General features: G+C 44.1%; 2 protein-coding genes across 2 annotated transcripts in view; one reads left to right on the forward strand and one right to left on the reverse strand.

Moving 5' to 3' along the window:
• cenpp (centromere protein P) overlaps window positions 1-18,278 on the reverse strand; it is a 67,498-nt gene that overhangs the window by 1,933 nt on the left and 47,287 nt on the right. The gene's annotated exons all lie outside the window — the stretch shown is intronic.
• ecm2 (extracellular matrix protein 2, female organ and adipocyte specific) lies at window positions 1,506-15,093 on the forward strand. Its single transcript, XM_034533910.1, has 12 exons — window positions 1,506-1,669; window positions 3,667-3,801; window positions 3,918-4,079; window positions 6,242-6,430; window positions 7,911-8,723; window positions 8,843-8,958; window positions 9,335-9,470; window positions 10,132-10,289; window positions 11,155-11,294; window positions 11,617-11,729; window positions 12,303-12,516; window positions 13,981-15,093. Exons 2-12 carry the CDS (start codon window positions 3,669-3,671, stop codon window positions 14,150-14,152), a joined length of 2,346 nt encoding a protein of 781 aa, XP_034389801.1. The 5' UTR covers window positions 1,506-1,669; window positions 3,667-3,668; the 3' UTR covers window positions 14,153-15,093.

The raw sequence follows: 18,278 nt of genomic DNA on the forward strand, positions 1-18,278 counted from the left end.
GAGACCAGAGAGAGAGAGACCAGAGAGAGACCAGAGAGAGAGAGACCAGAGAGAGAGACCAGAGAGAGAGACCAGAGAGAGAGAGACCAGAGAGAGAGACCAGAGAGAGAGACCAGAGAGAGACCAGAGAGAGAGACCAGAGAGAGACCAGAGAGAGACCAGAGAGAGACCAGAGAGAGAGACCAGAGAGAGACCAGAGAGAGAGAGACCAGAGAGAGACCAGAGAGAGACCAGAGAGAGACCAGAGAGAGAGAGACCAGAGAGAGAGACCAGAGAGAGACCAGAGAGAGACCAGAGAGAGACCAGAGAGAGAGAGACCAGAGAGAGACCAGAGAGAGACCAGAGAGAGACCAGAGAGAGAGACCAGAGAGAGAGACCAGAGAGAGACCAGAGAGAGACCAGAGAGAGACCAGAGAGAGACCAGAGAGAGACCAGAGAGAGAGAGACCAGAGAGAGACCAGAGAGAGACCAGAGAGAGAGAGACCAGAGAGAGAGACCAGAACCATGTTGTTAATGTCTCATCTGCTCTTAATCTGGTCTTCAGGTTGATTTAGGTTCAGTATTAACTTGTTCCAGTCATTTTTAATAAATATCACACATACTTCCTCATAGATCTGTCCTCTGTCCTCTCTCTCCTCTCCAAAGTAAACATCTGCTTCCTATCTTCTTCATACATCTTTGTAAACTGAGCATCTGGACTGTGGATCGGAAAGAAAACCGAACATTTAAAGACTTCACTCTGATGAACTTTCACTGAATTATGAATGGATTAACCTGAACTAATCACCTGCCGTCAAAAGTACTTATTATTGCAAAATATATATATATATATATATTCAAGCACTTTCAATGACTAATGTATATTTCAGGGATTTCTGAGAAACAATTGTAAAAGTTAAAAGTTAACGATCAGCAAATGTTCCAAATCTCTACATCTGCACACAGTTACTCCGAAATATTAAACACTTACTCGTCCATTGAGTACCAGACGTTTGCAATTAAATACCTTGATTACTGAAATGTGTGTACTTCTGACACCGTTACCTTTGTGGTAATAATTATATTGTTATTTTCCTTTTCCTCCTGTCATCATTTCATAATCAATCATTCAGTTCAGGTTTCACTGTCTCTCTGTGAAAAGCTTCTTCTCCACATGCGAGTGGGATGTTTGTTCTTGTGTGACCTCTGACCCCTGACCTCTCCTGGTATTTCCACCTCAGAGGTGAACCTTCGTGTTTCACATTTCTTCTTTTTGTCCTTTTCAACTGTGCGACATGTGAAGATTTAACCCCCGACGCTCCGCTTTACTGTCGTTCTGACATTCTGCAGCGCGTTGGCAGCGTCCTCAGACAGGAAGACACATGTCAGACCTGTCTCACTCTCTCTCTCTCACTCCATTACTCTCTCTCTCCATTACACTCTCTCTCTCTCTTTGTCCAAGCTGCAGAACAAATCCTGACCTTCCCCTCAAAGCTCTATTAGCCTGCTCGGCTCCACACAACTTCTCTACGATCACACACACACACACACACACACTGCATCATCACACAGCGACACACACACACACACACACACACACACCTCTCCTGGAGCTCCTGCAGAACCGGAGGAGGAGAAAAGAGGGTGGAAGAATTTGGCCTCAAGTCTCACAGCTGCCTTCAAACTGCTGGTAAAGTAGAGTTAATGTCTGTTTGTCTGCTCGGCTCCTCCCCTCCTCCTCCGTCTGTCTGTCTGTCTCTCTCTCTCTCCGTCTGTCTCTCTCGCTCTCTCTCCGTCTGTCTCTCTCTCTCTCTCTCCGTCTGTCTCTCTCTCTCTCTCTCCGTCTGTCTCTCTCTCTCTCTCTCTTTGTGGAGGTGGTTTGTAAACAGTTGTTTCAGTTGCTGGAGATGATCTGAGGTGTCTGTAACTTGTGAACAAAACGACTCGGATTCTTTGACTTGTAGGGAACGTGAAGGTGTTCCTCCTAGTTTGATGCAACGCTCCTCAACGTTCCCCTTCAGCGCGGCGATGAAGGTCCTTGAGCGATGAGGGCCAGAACTAAATGTGGTAGAACATCTGTATTCAGGTTTCTAAGATAACCCGGTTTTCACTTTACTTTGCCTTGGTTTCCTGGTTCAGAGACATTTCTCAATAATTATCAAAACAAATAAAGACTAACTTCTTTAAAACAATAATAATAACAATAATAACGTTACAATACAACTTCACCAAGTCAGCTGCATTTCGATTTTTTGATTAATTTGTATCCCTAAAATATGAGATTGTTATTTATGAGAAGGCTTCTGCACAGGGCCACAACTTAGACCTGAACCCGGTCTACGAGACCCAAACGGACACAAGAACCCCAAAGATTAATGCAACAAAGTGGCTCATGGAGCAGGACAAGCAATATTTATAAAATATAAAGAGGAGTGAACGAGCCAAGAGGGGAACCGGTGGAGTCGTTTCTCTAGTGTGAAGAACATTAGTTTGTGTTTGTGTGATGAGAACACAAACACGTCTAAAGGAAGTCATTTAACCCAGTTAAGAAGACGCAAACAGAACCTGGTTTCCTTCCATTCCAGGTTATTTTGATCTCTCCGTCTGTTCCTGCTCATCCAGAAACTGAACTGCTGAATACTTTCCATTTCGCTCCCCTCCCTCCTGCTTTTCTGTTCCTTTCCTCTCTCTCTCTCTCTGAATATTAATGTGAATGGTGGAGAGAGAGAGAGAGAGAGAGAGAGAGAGTGGGCGGATACTTACCATCATGTTTAAAATATGCGCTGCTGCTCTGAAGAACCTTCATGGGAGCTGTAGTTTTTGGGTGAAAGCTCATTGAGTGTCTCAGTGAAACTCAATGAGCTCCGTTGTGTTTGGGTATTTTAATAAAAACAACTGCCCAACATTATCATTTGGGTCCAGCTAAAGAACCTCCGTCTCTGTCTTGAAAGTCAGGCTCGTGGGCACCATCCCAACAAAATCAGAAGCTCCTACGATTTAACACAACAGCTCCCAGCATGCACTGGGGCAGAGCTACATCTTATTATTGTTATTGAGGCTGATAGAGAGAACTTGTTGAATCTGCTCCAAATATCAGGTGTGTGAAGGTGTCTGCTTTAATAATGACAGGACTGCTGTGTATAGACTAGTCATTACACACACACACACAAACACACACACACACCCGACCATTAGGAACCCAGCAGAAAGCTATATGAGGGCCGGCTCCAGCACTGGCAGCTCTTTTTGTCCAGGAAGCTGCTGCAGGTAAAAAGTCTGTTTGGTTCCAGTTATTTTTATTTTAGCTGCTGGTTTCTGTAACACATCTGGATTTAAATTCATTGCATTTCAAAATGTGAAAACCATTGTTTCTCCACTAAACCTCAAGGTTTATGAAGTTTTGATTTACAACCGTGGCTGTTGGAAGAATGTCTTTGGTCTATCTGAGGAACCTGCTGGGTTCCTGCTGAGGAACCAATGTGTTCTGAGGCTCTTGTTTCAACTGCATTACACATTGGAGCTTTTATTTGAATTTGAGAACTTAACCTTTAAAAAAAGAGAGGGTTTTGTTTGTATTTCTTTGGTATCACCATCAAGAGATACCTTTCCATCAATACCCATCTATAGTGAAGACCTCAACGGAGGTTCCTGTAAGAAAACCTGAACCTGGTCTCCGCTGCTCTGCAGGGATGAGGTGGTGGCTGATGGCGGTCAGCTTGTGGCTGCTGGTGGTCGTGACCGTCTCCAACGCTCAGGCCGGGAACAGACCGCGCAACCAGGACCGAGACATCCGCCGGGGGAAGAGGAAGAGGGACGGACAAGGTGAGGAAGACACTCTCTGGAGTTCATATGCCACTTGTCTTTTTCACACGGCTAAAACAGAATGATCTATTCTGTCCGTCTGCCTGCACGAGTTGATATGTGACCATGTGCTGCAGGTCCTTGGCGGGCCAGAGCGGGGCGCTCTAGACCTCTAAAGATCAGACTGGTTCCTGGTCCCGGCATGCCAATGGAGCCTGGAGACAACCAAGGAACCACTCTGATCATGAAGTCCAATAAGGAGCCACAAGAACAGCACTCCAGCTACAACGTTATCCCAGGTCAGTGAGACCAGTGACTTAAACCGCCTTGAACTGAGTTAATGGGACCAGTGACTCAACCTTAACCCGGGTTAGTGAGACGGATGCTCTGATATATCAATTTTAGTAATTGTATTGGGCATCACTCCTCCAAAATAGATCTGCAGTAATTATTGTTTCCATGGCCAATATATATTTTTTTGTTAATCATTAAGTTTATAAATTAGGAGAACTTCCTGATGGACATTTGAGATGGAACTAATGTGTGCATATTAGCATTACACCCAGTGTAAAATAAAATAAACGTTTGTATATATGCAAATGGAAATCAATCCAAAAATAATCCTATAAAAGCCTGTTTTACTAAATAAAAATAAAGCGGATTTAAACTAACTGCTGTAGCGGTTTTCAAAACAATAGATCCTTCGCTAAACCCCGCCCCCTATTCTGAGGCTAACAGGAAGTGACAACGGGGCTCTGAGGCTAACAGGAAGTGACAACGGGGCTCTGAGGCTTCACCATGAACTCGTATTACAGCTCACGAACAGACAGGAAAACCATCTGTGGGAAAAGAGCTCGAGAGAAAATAAGAGAAGGACCTCAAAGCCGCTCAGTTTAAAACAATAAAGTCGGCATTATGTAATTAGAAGGGCAGTCTGCTGCAGGGCGGCTTTGTTTTTTTGAGAACATGAGAACATGAGAACATGAGAACATGCCTCGTGATCGTCACAACAACCCAACGGATCAGACGGCAGTTTACAGAGCGACATGATAACCGTCTGTGTGAATGTTACAGGGTACTGAGCCAGTTGGGGCTCCATGTTGGGTCTAGTGGTTCCACTAAACAGAGCTGTTGTTGTGTTGAATGTGTTTCCATCGTCTAGATTTTTCTAAATATTATCAAAACAAGATGGATGTCAACTTCAGATGTCTTCTTTTGTCCGACCAGCAGTCCCCAAAGAAATAAATGAACTTCATAATGAAATGATAAAACAGAACATCCTTTTCATTGGAGGAGCTGCAATATATAAATTGGTGTTTTTGCTCAGAAAGGGTTGAATTTTCCAGTAAAACACATGAACATATGCAGAGAACGACGGTGCTACACAGTCCGATGGTCGCTGTGTCATTTCCACAAAACCCTGCAATTCACCGGACAGTGAAGATATTCAACGACGAGCGAGATGATATTGTACGTGGAAGAGAAAAGCTGTAAAGTATGTGTGCTCCCGGCAGAGATGACAGGGCGACGGTGTCAAAGGACCGAGATAGGAGAGACAGCATTTAAGAGAAATGAGCTGAGCCTCCTAACTACCTGTGTTTCTATGGACGTCACAAAGAGCATACCATTAGAAAGGAGAGATGACAGGCGCGACAGGAGGCCCGGAGTGCTGTATCATAGTGGTTTACAGTCTCCTCTGCTGACTCACTGACAGTCACAGCTCCGCGCCGTCCGGGGTCCTGATGTTGAACGGTGGAGTTAATGCAGAGGGAGGAGTGGACGCGCTACAAACCACTGCTTTGTCTGCTTCTGATGCTAAAGTACAGGCCTCACATCTGACTAGACGCACACAGCAATTACTGCAGCAGGGAGGCCGACGAGGGTCACGTGACCCCCCCCCCCTACGGGTTTGGGTTTGCTTTGTTCTGGACCAATCACCGCCCTCGTTTCCCATTGGTTCACGGACAGCTGTTCCCTCAGCATCCGTCAAACAGGCCACGAAAACATGGAAGAGTGGCGACGAGACGTTTGCAGCTGCACATTTTTCTTAGATGAACACATCAAGCAGTTAAATCAACGTCTCCTGCAGACTTTTAAAGCTCAATTATATTGTATATACATATAATACAATATTATACTTAAATGTTGCTTTCCGCTGACAGCAGACCGTTTGCGGCAACTGGAAACCAACCGGCCGATCTATTATGAATGGAAACGGTCTTTAAACATTCATACTTATCAATAGTTATAGTAATTAGATGGTTAATTATAACGCTGCCACATTACTCATGTTCTATTCTTTTGTATTTTTAAGTGAATAGACTCTGAATAAGAAGATTTATCTTACAAACTGACATATTTTAACAATAACCAAATGACTTCTCTCCCTTCATATCCAGTCAATAAAGACGTAGACCTGTGTTGAGCTGCTGCTCTGACGCTGACGTGTCTGTTGTTGCAGGTAAGCAGGGCCAGTGTGAGTACCGGGGTCTGACCATGTTCGACCAGGCCGTCTGGTCCCCGAAGCCCTGTGTGACCTGTCTGTGTGCCGGCGGGCGGGTGGTTTGTGACGAGATCGCCTGTCCCACAATGCACTGCAACTTCCCCTTCACGCCTGCTGGGGAGTGCTGCCCCGTCTGCATGGAGTCAGGTAGAAACACAACATGTGGCAACGCCATGGTGCAACATCCAGAGGCAACGGAGATGAGCAACGGACAGGATCAATATGGGAAGGCTTTCAGGCTTCACTGGACAATTAGTTCTACCTTTCGCTTTCCAGCAGGTTAATTTGATCAAAAAGTAGATTTTGAATGAAACTCTTCATGATGGACGTTACATTAGTCGTCACACGTCTCCTAAAATAAATTAAATGAAACGGTTTCCATCTCCGAGGCCTCGGCATGTTGCTTCCTAGTCCCATCATGGCTTTGGGTCGGTTCAACACACACATGTTGTGAGAGTCTTAACAGGTCTGTATGTTGGGAGATACCACATGTTGTTTTCAACATGTCCGGGGTCGGTTTCAACTGTCAATTCAATCCCGTCAAAGTGAAGACTGGACTCTGAATCCACAGCGAATACAAACGTAAGACAAGCAGTCGAGCAACGCTCTCCAGAGACGTGTGTGCAGGAGAAGAAGACCTTCAAATGTACCTCCAAACAATCATTTTGCTGGGTTCATGCTACATGCTCTATTTCTAAATACTGAGCGTCCATATATAGAGGATCGTGGCATTGCTGTGCATGCATCCTTCATTGTAAACGTCTGTGAGGCTACAGGTACAAAAACTGCAGTGGTTAAATTGACAGTAACGAAGTCGTTGCTCAGGCATACACTGCACCGCTACTGTGTGCATGTATGGAGAAAACCTCTCAGTCCCTTTGTCTGTGACTGTGTTGGTGAATGCAGTTTTAGCTTAACCGCAACAACCTTGGACTCATGTACACTGTTTGAAAACTGTGTGGCGTAAAAGCACTAAAAGCTGTTTTATACTCAGAAGAAAAGTGTAGTCAAAGTCACACGGAGGTGTTCTCAGATAACACTTTGCCCATGCCGTCTCCATAGTAACCAGCGTTATCATCAGCCTTTGCATTGTTCAGTTAAACCGAACACAGCTAGTGTTGTGCTCACAGCGTTGTAGGTGGGGATACAAGACAGTCAGACATTTATTCTGTCTTTTCCATGCTGGATGTCTCTGATGGCGCACGGTTTTATGACTATAAAACAGCATTAAGTGTTAAGGTTGGTCTCAATTATTTACACTCAAACATCACTTGAATGTGTCCTAGTACTCACTGTGGTGGAACTAGAGCAGTTGAATGGGATCTGGTCCAGACTGGTCTACAGCAGCCATCTGCTCTGTAGCTACAACAAGCTGGTCTTGTACCTGTCTGTCTGTCTGTCTGTCTGTCTGCAACACTAACACACAGCCGTCTGTCTGTCTGTCCTCTTGTCTGTCTATCTCCATCCTGTATCTTCTCTTTTAGTTTTCTTTATCTCTTCCTCCTCTTCTTCTTCTCCTCTTTCTATCCCTTCCTTCCTTCTTTCTATCCCTGTCAACTTCTTATTTCCTCTTGACCACCTCCTGCCCTCTGATTGGCTGCCTCGCGCCACCCTACACCCACCCAAGACCCTGACCTCAGCCTTGACCTTTCTGGTGACTCCCCAGTTCCCAACGACCCCGGTGAGGCCGTGACCCCGCTGACCCAGGAGGAGATCCAGCGTATCCTCTGGCGGGAGGAAGAGGAGCACCGCGAGGAGGAGGAACGCCTGAGAAAGAAGGATGAGGCGAGGAAGACAAGGAGGAAGCAGAGGAAGGAGCAGGCGGATAAACAAAGGAAGATAGTGGAGGGGAAGAGGAGGGATGAGGAGGAGGCGCTGAGGCTGCAGGTGGAGAAAGAGGAGGAGGAGTGGAGGAGGCATATGGAGGAGGAGGAGAGGAGGCGGGAGGTGGAGGAGAAGAGGAGGAGACAGGATGAGGATGACAAGAGGCAGAAGGAGGCAGCAGAGAGAGAAGCATGGGAGAAGGAAAGGAAGCTAGAGGAGGAAAGGTGGAGACAGGAGGAGATGCTGAGGGAGCAACTACTGGCTCCGGTGGAGGAGGAAGAAGAGGAGGAGCAGAAAAAGGTAGAGGAGGAGGTGTGGCTGAGAGGAGATGTGTTTGAGATGCCCCCAAAAGAACCCGAAGAACCCGAGGAACCCGAGGAACCGGACCTCCTCCCCGCTCCGATACCACAACCTCCCGCTGCGACAGAGGAGGAGCTGAAGGACATGGAAGCAGAAGTGGAGGAGGCAGAAGAGGAGAGGGAGGAGGTGGTGGAGAACAGAGGAGGCCTTCCTCCAGGCTGCGACATCTCCGATGTCACTCTGACGTGCGATAACGCCAAACTCACGTACTTTCCCCCTCTGTCCATTCCTGAGCTCAAGTCTCTCAGTCTGGAGGGTAAGAGCTAAATAAATGATTTGAACCCATTGAAGAACAAATGATACAAAATGAATAAACTGCTTCCTGCTCTGCGTGTGAACTGAACTGACCAAGACTGAAACTCTTCTGACCTTCAGGCAACAACATCAGCAGCATCCCAGCAGAAGCCTTCAATGGCATCCCGAACCTGGAATGGATCAACCTTAAGAAAAACAAACTCTCCTCCAACGGCATTGACACCAACGCCTTCAAAGTAAGACGCCAAACCACGTTAGCCCTTCAGAATAAAACCCAACTTTTTCCACCAATCATCATCACTCGGTTCTAGGTATTCTCTCGAAGCGACCAACGTGTGAAGTAATGCAATCAAATAAATATGGGAGATATAAATATTCTCAAAGACCGTGAGGTGTCGAATAGACCGTCAAGACCAGGAAAAAATAACAAATATGTTCATGTTTTTAAACTAATTTCATGCAAAACTGCAAATACTAGCTTGTTTTTAAATAGGCATCGACTGAAAGCTGCGGTATTCATAGTTGTGGTATGAAGGGGTGCATTCAACTACCCAGTATCACCAGTGTGTGTGTGCGTGTGTGTGTGTGTGTGTGTGTGTGTGTGTGTGTCAGGGTCTGAAGATGCTAAGGCGTCTGTACTTGGACGGGAACCTTCTAGAAGCCGTGCCCGCTGACCTTCCCCCGACGCTGCAGGAGCTGAAGATCAACGAGAACCAACTGAGGAGAATCGATGAAAACGGCTTCCAAGGTAACAGCCGCGGTATCCCATAATGCACCTCCACACCTGCTATAATGTCACAAATTAGTCTGCCGGCTGTCGACCGTTTATAGACTTCCTGAACTGATTAAGTACAGTTTATCCTCCCTTTGCAAACATTACATGGTGCAGAACAGGAAACGAACACCAAGGATCACAGATCAACGACATCATGCAGAGACATTAACCCGATTACACCAAGGAGTTTCATTTTGCAGCTCGGCCAGCTCACGAAGATGTTGTTGGCAGTTGATTGTACATCTCACAGTTCTGGCAAAAGCAAATTAATTTAAAGTTTCAGGCTTTGGAAACAAAAAGGGATCAAATTAACCCTCAAGCTCGACTTTGATCTCATTGACGTAGGAGAACGATGATGAAGGGTGCCCAAACTCTCCTTGATCGACAGACTTCTTCTCCAATGAATACTTATCGTTTGTAGCTCTTTTATTTGAAGTCCATTGTTTTGTTAAGATTTCCCGGTGATGTAAACCTCGGCTACACTTTGCCTCCGAGCCCCTGTGATCATGTGTGGAGGGTCTCTATTGTTCAGCCCTATTACCTTATGATGAACTCTAATGTGTTAGGAATGTGAAATGAGAATTTGCTGTTCTGTTTCAGTGACGTTCATCTGGTTCTTTTTTCATCTTTAAAGATCTGAGCAGCCTGGTGATTCTAGAGTTGGAGGGAAATCTGCTGAGCGAGGGGAATGTAGATCCTCTGGCCTTCGCTCCCCTCGTCGAGCTCTCCTACCTCCGACTGGGCAGAAACCACTTCCGCACCATACCGCAAGGCCTTCCCAGTTCGTTGCTGGTATGAAGTAATATCCGATTACATAACCAGTGCATCGCTCCAGCTCTTACGTTTTCATTCCCAACACTGGGAATCCTCACGGACCCCTCAGACTTTTGACTTTCTTCATGAAGGTCCAGGACAAAGTGGCCTTAATAGGTCTTGATAAAAATCTACTGGATTCAAAAAGCAAATGGCCGACTGCTGCTTTGGTGTAATGGTGCTAATAGAAAACTGACCCCGGCGTAACCAGTCATCATGGCTCAGTCCTCAATAGTTCAATAAGATTGTGCTCTTTGCAGACGACAGTTGGCAGAAACGGGTACAATAATTAAAGAAAAGCTTAATACATAATTGATAATAATAGTAATGAGTTGCATCTCGTCTCAGCTGGCTGCAGTCAGTCTTTTCCGCTCTGATGTTTAAAACTCCTCCGCTGAGTAAACCGCTCCACCAGCCGGCTTGTAATTACGGCCTCTGGTTCACCACAAACAGCGGCGGCCTGCTGCTGCTTTACATCAACCGTAAAACCAAACTGACATTATGAACTCAAGAGTTTCTTCACACTCTCTGCAAATCCCCCCAAAAACCCATACATTACATCACTAAATACTACAAACGGTTTCAATTTATTTTTTAGGGTAGATTATGCATTTAACCCGAAAAAGCCCCAACAAACCACAGACTCTCCGAACCAAAAGCACTCAGTTTGATGACAAGCTCAAAGCTCATTTAAAACCAGAACACGTTTAACATCGTGTGATCCTACTGAGGCTCCGGCACTAAAAATCACGTAACTTTCCACAAGTTACCAGCAATCGAAGCATGTTCCTCTCCGATTCCGTTGATGTCCGACATTTGGTTTCTTTTTCTTTCCGTCGTTTAGGAGTTGTACTTGGAGAACAACCTGATCGAGGAAATCTCAGAGACCGTTTTCAACCAGACCCACAGTCTGAACGTGGTTTCTTTGAGAAACAACAGGCTGGACGAGACCCGGATCGCCCCGCTGGCCTGGATCAACCACAGGTCTGACAGAAGGAGAGCGGTTACCGTCACTCTCCATTACCCAGAACACCGCTGTTTAAATCGTCATACTAGCCGTCACCAATACAGATATTTCTCATTCCACTACCATACCGTCATGTGCGGTTTCCAGCAGTGTATTTTATCTTTCCTGACGTTTTACAGCTCGTTTAAAAGGGGACAGGTGCAAATGTTTTGGCCCACAGTGGATGGTTTCTCATTTCTGCTCCGTATTTCTCCAATCAGCCGCCATCAAGGACTGTCAATCACTCACTTCCATTTCCTTCCAAATCCTTCCTCCCCTCATCTTCCTCCTTCTCTGCAGAAATCTGGAGTCCATCGACCTTTCAAACAATGACCTTTACCTGGTTCCATCGTACCTGCCCAGATCTCTGGTCCACCTGGTGCTGGTGGGAAACAACATCGAGAGAATACCTGGTAGGTGGAAAGCGTGACACCTGGCTGACGAGCATGACACCTCACAGATGGGAAGGGATTAACTGGTTGGAAAAAAACATCTACAGTGTGTAAAGAGCGCTGAATTCAGGATGAGGGTGTCATAGACATAATCTGTACATCAAGTAATAGCTGCTAGACACAAACTTATAACCCTTTTCCACTGCAGGGAGAATGTTCTGCTTTTTTTCTATGGTTTCACCTCCCTTAATAAAAGGTTTCTGGCTCTGCTCAGGATGTGATACTAAACCAAGTTCCAGGTACTTTCAGGAATCAGCTGGTTATTGTGAAATGATTTGAGCTGAAGAAGTTTAATTCCCTCAAACACAGGAGTAACCGCTGTTTTATGGCCATGGAGCCTTTGTACCTCGTGCTCATGAACACGTGAAAGATCTTCTTCGCACCATCCGTCCCACAACCCTCGACTTCATTCGCCTACCGAACAGAGCATTAGAATTTAATTAAGAGTTTTTAGAGACATGATGATTCAAATGATAAAAATAACCGTGACTGGTCTCCCACGGTGACATCGTTTTCCTTCCAACACCTCCACAGGCTACGTCTTCGCCCACATGGACCCCGGTATCGAGTACCTCTACCTCTCCTACAACAAACTGGACGGGGAGGCCATCGAGCCGGAGTCGTTCTTCGGCTCGTACCAGTCCATGGTGGAACTGTGCCTGGACCACAACCAGCTGGTCTCGATCCCGTCCGGCATCAACGAGATGACCAACTTACACTTCCTCAGACTCAACGATAACAACATCAGGTATGAAACCAATGTTCTGGGCCCTTTACCTCGGAATGTATCTCGTCTTTCTTGGGATTTCTTGCCATGAATGGAGTTCGATTATAAAACAGAACTATGAGCATGTTTTTTGTTTTGTTTATTACCGTTATGTCATCTCTTTGTTTACATTGTTATTGCTTCCATTCTTTTTTACCACGTAAAGTGACTCGAGTACCTTTTAAAGCGTTATACAAATAAAATGTACTATTATTTTGACTAATTCATCATTCAAACTTACTGATGTTACTCTTTCAAACCCAGACGATTATGTGGTAATATTTTGTAGTCTATTTAGAGGAAAAAAACATAATTTGAACCTCACAGAGTTGAATCCTGTTTGTCATTAGATTCTCTTAATGGTACCAGTTTTAATAGACAAACATTTCCAACAGTTGTGTTGTAGTGCTGTGCTGATGAGGTTTGGTCTTTGATTTAATTCATACAATATTTCTCAATACGTGAACACAAAGCCAAAGACAGAACATTTAATTCTGTCATTTATGACGATTACAATGACGTTTTGCTCAACAAGGGTCAAAACATAGAGGATATCATAAGTATAGATTGGAAAGACCTATTAACTGGAACAATGTCATCATGACTGACAAAACTATACAAATAAGACCTAAGTCGTAATAGACAATAATTATTAATCAGTTTCTCAAACTAAAAACATAAAACCTTAAAACAAATGACTGCAAACAGAAAACCATGAAACCAGGTGATTAAAGGGGGAAAAAAGAGACCAGAGCCCCACCGCACCATGTTAAAGTTCAAAGTTCACTGAACGGAGCGTCGTCTTGACAACCAGAAGCACAACAGGTTTGATGCCCGTTTCCACCTGAGAGCCACCACCTCGTGGCTCTCTCTCAGGTCCATCCATGAACCACTTAGTCCAGCCTCTAGCACGGTTTGGTAGAAAAGTTAACATCTTAAACACCGTCACAACTATTTAAGTGCTAATTGATATCAGCATTTCAGTGTCATACTGACATTAAAAGTGGCGATACAAAAAAATATTTTTACAAAAATGACCAAATTTCCATCCCGATATATAAAATCCCAACCGGATCTGTTTGACATGATGATGACTGCTAATAGTGACCGGCTGTATACCAGAGAGAATATTAAAAAAATTAAAAAATTAAAAGTTTGATTCTGATTTTACAATTAATTTGTTACAGCTGCAGTCTTGGATAGAACGGAAACATTCAACTACAATTATGATAATCAATATACCACATTGAGAATTGAGACGTTACCTCGTTCCATCGTTCCATCGTTTCAATGGTTAAGATCGTCTGCTCTATGTGATAAAAGTACACAGAATACAACAAGCAACCTGAAGACATCACAGAACCGTGACGGCATTTTATAGACCCAATGATTGATTTATTGTGTTAACGATAACTACTTTCGTTACATCCCGATCTCGTCTTTCAGGAGTGTCCGTGACGAAAGCGTCTGTGACCCGAACCACAGCGGCGACTCCACCCTGGTGGCCGTGAGGCTGGAAAACAACTACATGGACCCCCAGAAGGTCTCACCGGCAGCCTTCTCCTGCGTACGCTCCTCCTCCAGTGTGGTCTTAAAACCACAGAAAACTAAAAACTAAAACTGATGTGTCAAAGCATTCAATACGTTTCCCCTCTCTAGCTCCCTCTGATGCTGTATGTTATTGGAGAGTAATAAGAACTCGCTTCACGTGGTTTAGAAGGTTGAACATGGGATTGATAACACCTTATTGTAAAGCATTGATCCTATCCTGTTCAAACGAGCTTCTTCTTCAGTTTCAGGTCTGCTATGTTTGCTTTGCACCTGAACCTGGAGATGACAGAACACCTTCAGACACATCGGTCTCCTTTAGTACAAATGTAAAGCCCTTTTTAAATGGAGAGAACTCCGGTCCCCCCTTACATAGTAAAACGAAGACGCTCATAAAGAAATGGAAGGAATTCGATGAAATGAGACCACGAGCCCAACGGCATTATTTTTAACAAACTCGCCACCTTCATGTTCCATTTCTCAGCCGTTCCTTTCACAAAGTCTCCAACAGGGAAAGGAGACGCATCCTCTGAGCTCATCCCTCTGATAAAGATAAAGAAGATAAAATGATGGAAGCTGAATGGTGAAGGAGGATTTACAGTTCAGATTTCTCCCATCGAAGGCCCCTCAACAACAGACAAATCAGGACAGGATTTTGGGCATATTAATAACTGAAGTAATAACTTGTTTCAATATTGAACAAGGAGACTTTTTAAAATGCAGTGGTTGTTGTTTACGCGGTTTCAGCAGGTTTGCTCTAGACTTTCATGGAGATATGTAAAGTTGTGTGGACCGTTGGCTACAGATGTGTTTTTTTTCCAACGGTAAATTCAAAATGTCCATTTGTTTTAACTATACGTCTATGTTTCTGCTTCAACTATCAACCCGTGTAACTGGAGTGTAATATGTTGTAATATGAGAATAGAAGAAGGTTGCTGCAGGTTGGGAGAGTAACTCCTTTATGAATGTGGATTAAATGCTCTTGTCGTACAGTCATGTACGAGAGGTACAGTGTGCCCACTTTAAATGTCCGTTACAGTTAAGAACTCTTCTGCCCCTCACTTTGCTTTTGGCTGGCCAACATGCATAAATTATATGACAAAATGTGTATTTAAATGCGTCAACAATCATATTCTACAGGTCAACATAATGTTACGATGGTAAATTCAAATAAACTTCACAATGTTCACATTACTGCCTGATTGATGAAACCCCACCTACATTCACTGAGTTCTATGGAAAGAGAAAAAAACATGATTATGATAACAGCAGCTCTGTCACGTCAATAAGGAACTCTTGTGGCCGTGAGGGTTCACAAAAGGTATATAAAGCTATATGCATTTTCTTAAACATGAAAATGACCAAGATATGTAGTGAGCCGGACATTTTATAGTTTAAAATAAACTTGCCCGTGCTCTCGTACTAAGCCAATAGACCTGGGGAACCTTTTTCACGGTCCCATTATGTGCCCCATAGAGGACCCAGTCGGTTTTCATTCTCACGTTGCAGAAAGAAATGACTTATTTGAAGCCAAACCACAACCTTTTCCTAAAACTAACCAACAGCGATGCCAAAGGGTCCTAGGCAAGCATCTGTATGTGAATATTTGAGAATAGTAACGGGTTGGGGTAACCTAGGAACGACCCCTCAAGGGAACTCTGTTTCTAAATGAACTCAAACATATCTATAGTATTACATACTTTACGTTCCTAAAAAATGTATTTTTGGACGATAATGACTTAGAATGTGCCGCTCAAGTCTGCACCTAAAATGTTTGACCATGGACACGGTTCCTCTTGTTGTAGAGGTCAACATCTTGACTACTAGTGTGAGGAACACCTGACATGTACATCAGGGTATATCAGGGCTCCATAGCCGTCATGAAGATCTAGTTATATATAACTTGACTGTTAATTGTGGGTCTGTTATTGTTTAGAACTGTTTAGGAATCGTAGTGCCTCTACAGGGAATTCTAACCTAAAAATGCAATATTTTAAGTGATGAAAAAAGACTCTGAGGTGGTGACTCAGAGGTCTGGAACGAGGCTTCATGAGCCTCGTGTTTCCATCTGGAACGCCGTCGAACAACTCAAGGGGTTTTTCTTTTTAAAAAAGGATGTTGACACTGAATGCAAATACTCAAGCGGTGCCGAGTCACATATCCAAACGAGAAATTAAGATTACATTCCACAGACTTTCCTGAGCCCCTTGACTGTCAGCACGTCCGGTACACCGCGGAGAACCATCCTCTACTCTCATGTTATCGAATGAACACCTCGGGGCCGAGGCGTAGCCGTGACGACCATCAAAGAACCAGTGCGGTAATCTTTGCATCACATGTCCTCTACCTTCATGCAATGCACGTTCAGTGAGAGCTGTAATTATCAGCACCGAAAGCCAACTTCATCATAATATTTTCCTCTGAAAGCCTGAGGTTGAGGATCATTTACTTCAGTAGCCGACAGATGGAACGGACGATTGGAAAAGAAAAGCTCAAATGTGAGGAGGACGAAAACCTCAGCTCCCTCTTTGGTAAAAGAAAAGGAGGACATATTAGACAATTACACGCAGACAATCATAAATCTAAAAGTCGAAAAAGCAATGAAAAAAACAACAATCAGTAACGTCTGGTCACTTTGGAGATGCCGGCAGCCGCCATGTCATCGCACTTCGGATGGAAAATTTTGAGCGGAAGCTCAGAGATCCAAAGTTTTCCTGTTGCCAACGTGAACATCTGCTGCGTTCATCAGCTCCACAAATCAAACCCGTCGAGGAGCAATCTCATAGTCACATGACGTCTTCGGTGCTCCTCGGGTTGGAGGATTATGATTCAGGTTGTATGATAATTCATCAACACTGGAGGTACACATAATGCGTATGAGGTTGGACCTTCATTCAGCAATAATAGGAGGAATTCTTTCAGGGTGAATTTGTAGTTCTGGTCACAAGACGATAGAAATTAAATGAAACCCCCCCGAAAAAAAAGGTTTTAGTTGCTCATCTGATCTATACTTATTTCTTCATGTTAATAATTTGACAATTCTACCTTTTCATCCATCCCTCTTAAAGTTATTCAGATAAAACAGTAACAAAATTGAGTTGACATGATCATTACCTGTAGATATATACACACCCTCTGACAACCAGTCACAAGTAGGCGTTACTTCATTTTAAGGGGTCACAGGTCAAAAAGGTTAGGAACCACAAATGTAAAACCACCAAAACAAAAAATCTGTAGTGTATCAATTCAACACCATCATCTCTGGCGACTCACAATAAGTGGTGTTGCCCCCCCCCCCCCGTGTTCTTTATGATTCTGCAAGGCAACAGCAGCGCTGAGGCAACTCCTTGGCTCCAGCGAGTCGCCCACGGTGACTCCGCGGCATTCGAAGGCTCAGACGGAGGAAATCATAAACACAAGAACACAACAAGCTCCGGTCGCTCCAGAGCCGTCTGATAGTTTTAATTTGCAGTTTGAATACTGTAATTTCAAAAATTACGCCATCGATTTCTTCACTACCACAAACCAATTCCCCCCTCGGGACTATTCAAGTTACCGAATTAAATCTTTCTGTGGCAGACCCGTCAGCTGAGAAGTATGATCCTTCTGAAGTGGAGAAAACACTAAACATTCCTCAAGGTTGCTTTTTGACTTTTTGAACAATAGCCGGGTAACATAACACAATAAGATAAACTGTTGGCTTTGTGCTCCTTACATGTAGAACAAAGCCTGTGCACACAAAGCAGGTTTACACCAGGTTCCAATTAGAAAAGTGTAGCTTTCACCCTGAAATCTGGCTCATAACAGGGAATTGTTTCAGCAGAGCTACAAAGGAACTGTAAACTGAGGCTGAGGGTTTAACAGGAGACAATACCAACTGTGGACTTCTAGAAAACAGTAACCAACTGTGGACTTCTAGAAAACAGTAACCAACTGTGGACTTCTAGAAAACAGTAACCAACTGTGGACTTCTAGAAAACAGTAACCAACTGTGGACTTTAAGAAAACAGTAACCAACTGTGAACTTCTAGAAAACAGTAACCAACTGTGGACTTCTAGAAAACAGTAACCAACTGTGGACTTCTAGAAAACAGTAACCAACTGTGGACTTCTAGAAAACAGTAACCAACTGTGGACTTTAAGAAAACAGTAACCAACTGTGAACTTCTAGAAAACAGTAACCAACTGTGGACTTC

This window comes from Cyclopterus lumpus, chromosome 5 (assembly GCF_009769545.1).
Source record: "Cyclopterus lumpus isolate fCycLum1 chromosome 5, fCycLum1.pri, whole genome shotgun sequence".
Taxonomy (NCBI): Eukaryota; Metazoa; Chordata; class Actinopteri; order Perciformes; family Cyclopteridae; genus Cyclopterus; species Cyclopterus lumpus.

What these genes read in the sequence shown, in the direction of transcription:
- ecm2 (XM_034533910.1), top strand. Translation starts at nt 3,669, where the DNA reads ATGAGGTGGTGGCTGATGGCGGTCAGCTTGTGGCTGCTGGTGGTCGTG. An exon ending in CCCCGTCTGCATGGAGTCAG is followed by an intron (nt 6,431 to 7,910) that starts GTAGAAACACAA and finishes CACCCACCCAAG; the next exon opens with ACCCTGACCTCAGCCTTGAC. An exon ending in GCCTTCCCAGTTCGTTGCTG is followed by an intron (nt 10,290 to 11,154) that starts GTATGAAGTAAT and finishes TCCGTCGTTTAG; the next exon opens with GAGTTGTACTTGGAGAACAA.